General features: G+C 33.0%; 1 protein-coding gene across 1 annotated transcript; it reads right to left on the minus strand.

Annotated features, from left to right (window-relative positions):
* Positions 1-3,063: 3,063 nt before the first annotated feature.
* On the minus strand, positions 3,064-8,141 carry LOC132631740 (21 kDa protein-like). Its single transcript, XM_060347435.1, has 2 exons — positions 5,579-8,141; positions 3,064-3,575 (listed from the first exon to the last, which is right to left on the minus strand). Exon 1 carries the CDS (start codon positions 8,059-8,061, stop codon positions 7,444-7,446), a length of 618 nt encoding a protein of 205 aa, XP_060203418.1. The 5' UTR covers positions 8,062-8,141; the 3' UTR covers positions 3,064-3,575; positions 5,579-7,443.
* Positions 8,142-9,555: the final 1,414 nt, after the last annotated feature.

Consider the following 9,555-nt stretch of genomic DNA (forward strand, 5'->3'; position numbering starts at 1 on the left):
TGATTTGAGAATTCATCCCATGAGATGAAATCACATGTCCAAACGCTAATATCATCTCATGACTTGAAATCATGACATGAAATCGCATGTCCAAACGCGTACTTATTATGTCTTCTTAGGACTCTCCCACTCTGGTTTACTGGTCAATGTACGTTTTCAAATTACTATGAATTAAGTATCTTTACAACACAACTACGAGCGGTCCAATGACTTTAAAATAATTTGATGCTAAGTTTTTAGGCAGTCAAAGATGTTCATTTTAGAAATTATTGCTCTAATATAATATTGATAAAACTGTTTTTCAAGTTGATAGACAACACAAACAATTATTTTCAAAAAATATTTATCACAAAAAACACTCTTCAAAATAAAAGGAATTAAGAATAAAGTTCCGCTATGATAATTTCCTATTCGGACAGGGATAGACATTTCAGAATGATATTGAATGGTTCATGTTGAAGCTAACTAATGAATGAAGCTAGCTAAGTGAGTGTTAATGAGAAATGGAGGGAAAATAAAATTTAAATCAAAGTCCTTTTTGGAAAAGAGCTTTGTCCCACATAGGTGGTGGAAAGGAAAATAAGTGTGCTTAAATAGAGAAGCACTTCTTTTAGCTCTTAAAGAGTTGAGAAGAAAGACTCCTCTTCGCGCTGTTGTCGTTGCCCTGCTCGGCTTTAGTCAAATGACTGATTGAAAATTATTTAGACCAAATTTATTTTATTCATTTTTTCATTTCTAATATTTTTTACGCTAAAATTAATTTAGAAATTCGTGGAATATTTTCATTTTCCCAACGAACATTTCTGTTTTCTAAAAAAGCATGACCTTTTCCGAACAGACACCATACCTGTCCTGAATAGGTATTTCGCTCAAAATAGTGGCTATAAATACAGAGGCATGTCTCATTTTCTGCATTCTGAATTATCAAAAAAATCTTTGCATACCATCTGCATTCTGTATACTTTTACAAAATAAAAACTGAGTCAGTGTCTTGTGTGATTCGTTGCCATCTTTGAGTTCGCGTGAAGTCATAGGCATTTGAGGTACTGCTAATCCTTTGACATGTTTATCCATTTTATCCTGAGGAAGTAATCTGTAATCTCGGGTACTTGAGGGGATTAAATTCATTAAGGACACACAGCGAATTTTGTGATCTTGGATACTGTTTTTGTCGTTTTGTTTTCTCGATTTATTAACGATATTGTTCCATTGTTTGGACATTATTTTACTAACATCGTTTATTAATTTGAGCACAGTTTGAACATAAGAATATATATATATATATATATATATTTCCTAATTTGATGCACTTTTCAGTTGAACTTAAACATGGTATATTTCCTAATTTGATGCACTTTTCAGTTGAACTTAAACATGGCCAATGCCCTTCCGACATCACAATCAATTTTATGCAAGAGGGCATATGCGCACGCCCCACCTCAGAAAGTTGAGATGTGAAAGGTTTAGAGAGAAAAAAGAGAGGAAGTTACATTTGCCGTTGGGCCAAAAATATTTATAATTTGTTTTGTTAAAAAAATACTTTCCCCGTTCCAAAAAGATTATCTTTCTTTCCTTTTTAGTCTGTCCAAAAAAGATTGACACCTTTCTATATTTAGAAACAATTTAACTTTATGAGATGATTTACAGCCATACAAATATCTAAGACTTGTTTTGGACCACACATTTCAAAAGTTTTCCTTTGTTTCTTAAATTTTGTGTTAAGTTAAACTAATACAATCTTTTTGGGACAGAGAAAGTATTTATACTTGTTATCCAATGTACATATATTATATATTGGTTATATGTATACTGTACATCTATAAGTTATTCTGTTGGGCAAACAGTTATTTAAGTTAATTTTTCAAAAAATATGTTCACACCTTAAGCATCAATTACAAAAGCCTGAGTAGAATTGTTATAAAGAGACAATTTTACAAAAGGCATACCGATATAATGATGGTCGTTGCTAATAAAGAAAACTTGATTTTAATATTGAAATATTATTACAGGAAATGATTGTTATAGAGAGGTCATATCGTATTAAATTGTCTCGAACTTTCTGTACAGAAAATTTAAAGTAAGGTTTCTAGCAAAAAAAAAAGAATTTAAATTTCATAAGCTAACAGCGTAAGAAGTATGGATGCAGGTAGATCTTAAGGTGTTACCTATAGCTAGCAATCCAGGATTTTGTTATAATACAATTTTACATTATCAAGTCATTTAAAAATATAATTATGACAGTAACTTGAAAATAATATATGTATAACGTAACCTACTGACTCAGGCAAATTATAAACCGCATTAAATTCATTTATTAGTTGAATCACATACATGTGACTAAGCCCGTTAACCGGTCCAAGCCGGATCGGACCGGCAATCGGTTAGGAAACCGGCCGGTTTTCGGTCAAAAAATCGGAACTGGGTACTGGTTGCCGGTTAACCGGTTCCAAAATTGGAAAACTGGAACCTGCCGGTTATAAACTAAAAAAAAAAATTATTTTTTTATTTTTTGTGTAGTATATGTATATTATAGTATTTCTTAGTATATTTTCGGTGTATTTATATATGTTATATAAGTTTATAACTAAAGTTTATATATATATATATATATATATATATATATATATATATATATATATATTAAGTTATATGCTTAAGTTATAACTTTCTATTTATAACTTAAGTATATTTCTACTAGATATACCTAAAATATACTTATAATATAAATATACTTAAGTTATAAAATAGAAATTTATAAACTTAGAAAAAACTTAACTTATAAATAACTTAAGTTATAATACATAAAACTTAAATATATATATATATATATATATATATATATATATATATATATATATGTTTCAGTTTTATGTATACTATATATACTTATATATGTTTAAGTTATATGTATACTATATATACTTATATAACTTAAGTTTTTTCTAAGTTTATAAATTCCTATTTTATAACTTAAGTATATTTATATTATAAGCACATTCTTAGTATATTTTAGTTATTTTCCAAGTATATAACTTTCTATTTTTTAATTTAAGTAGATGTATATTATAAGTATATTCTTAGTATATTTTATTCATTCATGGATAACATTTATTTGCAAGTTGTAGTTTTTTTTTACCTTGAAAATAATACATGAGTTGCAAAAAAGTAGTAGAATAATAAAATAAAAAAGCGTCAATCATTTGGCTAATATCCACCATATCATATTCGGTCATTGAGATATCTTCAAAGTCTTTCATTTGGCCTATTCCATTTGCTATCAAATCTTCCATCTCTTCCTCTTCGCCTTCCACCGCTTCTGAGTTTTGGTTGCGTCGCTCCGATCTAATCCAATCGCGAATGCAAACTAGTACTTGCAAGCTAAATCCAGATAATGAGTGTTTATGGTCTCCAATTTATTGTCTTCCTTGACTAAATGTACTTTCCGAAGCCACGGTTGATTTTTGAACCGTAAGGATATCTCGAGCCATTCTTGAAAGTATCGGATGACTCGTCTTGTATTTCTTCCACCATGCTAAGACGTCCAAATCATCTAGTTGGTTGATATCCACATTTGGCTGCATCAAATAAAGGTGATATTCATCAAAGTTTGCATTATTAAAGGAGCTGGTTGTGAATGTAAAACTTTTAAATTCGACAAACCCGACAATCCCTTTTTGCTACTTTGAGAAGTAGTAGGGCGTGGAGCAACATGTGTACCACTTTCTTCCAAAGTAGAATAATGACTAAAAAATTTTCTAAACTCGGAATCAATCGCGAGCTCGACGTCATTAAAAGATTGTTCAACTTCCTCGTCAATTTCTATATAGTTATAAACTTGACCAACCAATGCTCTAGTATAAGACATTTTAAAACAAGAATTTAAAAGAGAACCCAATATAAATAAAGTTGGGATGGGAAAAAAATACTTCTTAAATTTTATTGTCATATTAAAAATAGCCGCTTGATAACTGGATTTATCTTTATACTCATATAAAACTCTAGCTATTTCCGCTAAGAAGACTAAAATTTCGGTTACCGTGAGATAGAATTGTCTAGAAAAAGCAAGAGTTGAATTATAGATTTTTTGTAAAAGTTCAATACATTCCTTAACATCTTCCCAATCGATAATATTTAACCAATTATCACTATCCGTATTAAAATGGTTGTGAACTTGTTGTATGGGAATCCTATAATCATATGCTTGTTGTAACATAATGTAGGTGTAGTTCCACCTAGTGTCAACTTATACTTGAATTTTTCTAGGTCTAAGGCCATTTTGCACCCAAGAATTCTTAAAATCTCTCACTTTTTGCATATTAGCATTACAAAAAAGAAAAACAACCGCATTTCTAACTTTTTGAATAAAATCTTCAAAATAGTCAAGAACATCTCTAACAATCAAGTTTAAAATGTGACAACTACATCTCACATATTTTTTTTTTTTTAGCGGAGGGTTTAATTCCCTTTTTAAAAGACCAACCGCCTTTGTATTATTAGAAACATTATCTAAAGCAATACAAAGTGTTTTTCTATAAATGTTAAAAAATTTCATAATAGTTGACATTGAATCCGCTAAAATTTTTCCGTCATGATGATCTTTCCCTTCATCATATAAAAAAGCTATAATTCTTTTTTGCATCACCCAATTATCATCAATCCAATGACATGTAGTAGCAAAAAAATCTAACTTAGCTTGTTAAGACTAAGACCGAAATCGGCAGTTTCAGAAACACTACAATTTAAAGAATTAAATACATTGCGCAAATAAAATTTATATTTTTTTTATAAAAATCTATAATATCCGCTCTACAAGTACTTCTAGGAATACCATCAAACATGGGATTGTAACAACATTGAATAGAAGTAACAAACCCCAAACCCGAAGGAAAGGAAAATGGTAGAGCATCAAAAGCAACCATTTTAGCTATTTCTATGCGCTATTTTTTCTTGTCATAGCTAAAATTTCTACCGGTTCGTGGGTCTATTGTTTGTTGAATACCCCCACATTTGAACCCGTTTTCTCTCCTCAAACATCCCTATGTTTAGATTTCATATGACCCGTTAGTGAACCCGTTCCACCATCCTTACTAGTTTGTTGCCTAAAAACAAATTCTTGTTTACATATAGCTGTTTGTCTTTCCTTGTCTTTAGTCATAAATTTTCAAATTCTAGCGGTTGGCCTACGAGTTCTTGGCGGTTTGTCTTCTGTATGTGATTGTGCAGGACCTGTATCTCCTATGGGATTTGCAGGGGCTTGTGTTTCATCATCATCATCATCATCAATTTCATTAAAAGTGCCAGTATAGTGTTGCATTATCTCATGATCTAAAAGTGGATTATTTCCACCATTATCAATACCTAAATTAGGTGTTTCGTTTACAAATGTGTCCTCATTAAGCCCACCCCTAACAATACCACTACTACTGTCACCACGTCTCACTCTCTTCGACATTATTAAATAGAATTAATTTAAATCACACACAAGTAAATCACAAGAAAATAAATTACAACAAATTAAATTGCTAGAATTAAATTGCTGAAAATAAAAGATAGAGTTGGAACGAAGGTACCAAATTACCGGACTAATTTCCACCAAAGTGAAGGCGACTAGAATTGCAAATCCACCAAAGCTTTGGAGCTACTCCGGATTGTTGCAAAATCACCAACTCCACCAACATTTTTTTTTATATAATTGCAAAATTAATAATTGAAACTAGAATAAAACTTTATAATATTTAATTGAGAGAAATTTAAAGTGGCTAATTGTTGCAAAGTAGCTATAATGGAGAGAAAGAGAAGAGTGAATTGGTATGGATTAAAATTAAAAATGGAGAGGGGTTTATATAGGGGTGGGGGATGGGTTAAAGTGTATAAAAAAAAAGTTTGGGGGGTTTGGGAGGCCAAAAGGGACGTTTGGAGCCGTTCCCAATGGCCATTTTTGCAAAATGGACCGTTGCCCAACGGTCCAGTCCACGCAGCAGATTTTAATTTTTTTTTTTAACCGGTCTCAAAAATTAAAAACCGGACCGGTATAAAAACCCCAGTAAATCGGTCCATCGGTTCCGATTTAACCGGTCCGGTTACCGGTTTTAACCGGTCCAATCGGACCGGTTGACAGACTTACATGTGACAGAAGGAGAATGAATATAACGGCTCCGTACTTGTTTCACTCGATGGGACCGTGCAAACCTAGAGCCCGTTTGGATTGGCTTATAAGTTGCTTATAAACTGTTTTAAGTTTTTTTGAGTGTTTGGCTGGCCAGCTTAAAGTCATTTTGTGCTTAAAATAAGCTCAAAAAAATAATTGGGCCCATTTGACTTAGCTTATCTAAAACAGCTTATAAGCTGAAAACAGCTTATAAGCCAAAAAAATAAATTAGACTATCCCAACTTATTTTTTTTTAGCTTATAAGGTGCAAACAGCTTAAAGGCATAAGCCCATTCAAACAGGCTCCTAATCATTGGTGTTGCCTCTTTTTAAATTTTAGCTCGCTCCCTCCTTGTTGCGCAGCCCAACTACTCACTCATTGATGAAAAAGTTTAATAAATTAAGTTTTTGCTATGAATTCAGATATAGGTTCTTTAAGTTTTTAAAATAAAATTTACCTACTTAGAGATTGTGTAAAGTACAATAGTTAAGGAATCAAAATAGTTAAAAAGTATTCTTTCCGGTTCATAATAAGTGCCTTTTTGGCCTTAAACACTTGAGAAAATACTATTCCCTCCGCCGAATTTATATGAGGGTCGGCATGTTTGGAGAATCAAACAGCTCTTTTGTTGACTATAATTTCAAAAATAGATTTTTTGAGTATTTTATAATAAAATTATATATTTGAAAACTACATAAAAAGTACTATAAGTCTACATAATTAATAATTCACAATATATAAAAAAACTCTACCAAATAGTACTCCAGAAACCAGTTTAGAGTTCTTACGATGTTAAAAGGGTCACGATTTTCACTGTTGCTTGAATATCCGACCGTGCTGTTAAAGTGACATTTCCTTCGAATTTGCAAACTACATTCCAACTTACACCAACAAAAAAGCTTTTTCAGATTTTGCAAAATCTGAAAGCACTGGAATACAGTAGTTTTCATTTTTTGTACAAACTGAAAAACTTTTCTTTCTTGGTGTTTGGTAGAGATATAGCTTTTGCAAAGTAGTAAAAATTTCCAATTTTTTATGAAAACGGTCCAAAGTATAAAATAAAATAGAAACTATACACTTCCCTAAGGGACATCAAAAAGATAAAGTCTTTGTAGTTGTCTATCTATGCTAAAAGAGTTTTTGATCTGTTTAGTCTGAAAAGAAGGGAGGCCGAGTTTACCCAAGTTGAACTCCCCCTTAGCTTGTCTCGGCAGCTATGTGAAATCAGTATACCATATTCTGATTGCATTCGAGTCCTGTATAACGCTATATACGTTGTAATTGACCTTTAGCTTTAGCCGTGGAGAGCGGCAAAGCTGTTGATCAGAGCTAAGGCATTGCTTGTCATATGTGCAACTTCCAGAATCTTTTCCCTTACAACAGTCTTAACTTTCCCGTTCATAACTTTTCCACCAAACCCCTCAGTGCATGTATCCTCATCCGTCAAGGCAGCACTCACCCAAGTTTGAATATCATTCATTTTAAGGTCAAAATCTTCGCCCCTCAGCTCCTTCATTTCCCCCAAGGATTTTCTCAGTTCCGCGACTGCGTCACTTAGTTCCTCCACACAGTCGCGCATGGCGCCGACCTCTCTCCGCGTCATGCCTTGGCCGTGTGCCACCTTCACCATCATGGCAGATGTCGATAGGGCTGTTACGAGGCTGACGGTGAGGGATTCATGGGCCATAATTTGAGGCGAAGCTCCAATGGCACTTGCATGTCCTGATAATGAGCTGAAACAGAGGTTTGGATAAGTTGTTGACTTACAAGATGTTCTTATAAACTCTGTATGTGTATTTCCGGCGGTTGGCCTTGCCGCCGAAACTGACTCCATGAATGAAGAAGTAGTGAAGGCTACTAAAATAAGAAAAACAATACGGAAATGGCAACGGTTATGACAAGAACCTTCCATCTCTCTCTCTTTCCTATGTTTTTTGTTTGTTTGTCTCTCAATAACTAAAGTTAGTTGAGTGTGATGAAAATGGGAATGCCGGGTTCTGCATTTATAGGAAAAGTGCACAAGTGGGGATGAGCTTGTACGGTGCCAATTAAATGTACAACAGAACAAGTTCTATTTTTCTATCACAGATCAAACTATGTCGATGATAAGTACAAAATTATCACACTGGAACCTCAGTTTTCCATTAGCTAGAGAAAAAGTTAAAAGTGGTTAAATCTGATTATTGAATTTAAATTACATCATTAGAAAATCGTGCAAGTATCGAATGGTAAATATATCGGAATATAATCACGTTTTTATAGCCAGGAAAAAGACATGTACTCCCCACTTTTTAGCCAAAAAGGAGAGCAGGTCCTCCAAATGGAGCAAACAAACTCACTTATTTTCTATAAACGGCTATGTTAAGACTAATTCAGGTGATCTTTACGCTTTTCTTAAATAACATGCTTAATGTTACAGCCTGCCTTCATTAACTCTTGGCGCCCGGTAACATTGCGCGCCTCGGGCAAGCTGCACGCGCTGACTTTGGACTTTTGAAGAGCATATGGCAAAAGGGCAACACGGGAGCCAACGAACCATGAAAAGATGATGCACTGGAGTCCTAAGAGTGTCAACGAGTTTAGGAAGAGGGCTTGAGGGGAATCCAAAGGTTCTAGCATATGAGCGACAACTGCATACGTTCCAGGAGTGTCAATGTTGCATGTTCTCGAACTATGGTAGGAGACTTGGGATTTCGGGTGGAAGACTTGTTCCTAATGTTGGGATATATACTATTAACCATGTGTTTGGATATAGTATTTATTATAGAACAATTATTTATTCATTGTTTAATAAAGAATTAAATAGACCATGTATCAGTATGTGTGCCATTTACTTATATAGTAGATGATTTAGTGTATAGAGTTTAGCTTATACACGAAAGATTAAATCGTCGGTTCTTATAAGTATAAAATTTATGTTCACAATCTAAGATGGAAATTGGACAAAGCCATCGGTATGATTGTAGCCCAAGATTAATATAATGTATCTTCATTATGGGAACGGTATAGTTTCGTCTTCTTGTGCTAGTACATTTTGTATGTATTGAACGGACCAAGTAGAGATAAGTGTTTTTGTACTGAATATATAAAACAAATTCTCTAGTTCATTAAATGTACTTATACTCTTAATCTTGATATAATTATTATGATCACTGTGATTTGTTCATTATTTTGATTTATTAAAAGGTACGACTCAATTGCGGGTCTATGTATTTCTGATAAATTGGATGATGTCAAATTACATTTATGAAATAATAATTAGTTGATAGAATCCATGTCTCGACTTTGAGATACCCCTTTATGGATGCTTATAAGTCTCATGTGAAAACCCTGCATGTGGATTTTGTATCCGTCACATGATGTAAGTTAAGCAGAAATATAAAGGATTCAATTAGTCAATGATTAA

Source organism: Lycium barbarum, chromosome 3 (assembly GCF_019175385.1).
Source record: "Lycium barbarum isolate Lr01 chromosome 3, ASM1917538v2, whole genome shotgun sequence".
In the NCBI taxonomy this organism is placed as follows: Eukaryota; Viridiplantae; Streptophyta; class Magnoliopsida; order Solanales; family Solanaceae; genus Lycium; species Lycium barbarum.

Bases quoted from the DNA above. Each gene is read 5' to 3' on its own strand.
- LOC132631740 (XM_060347435.1), bottom strand. From the start codon at position 8,061: ATGGAAGGTTCTTGTCATAACCGTTGCCATTTCCGTATTGTTTTTCTT.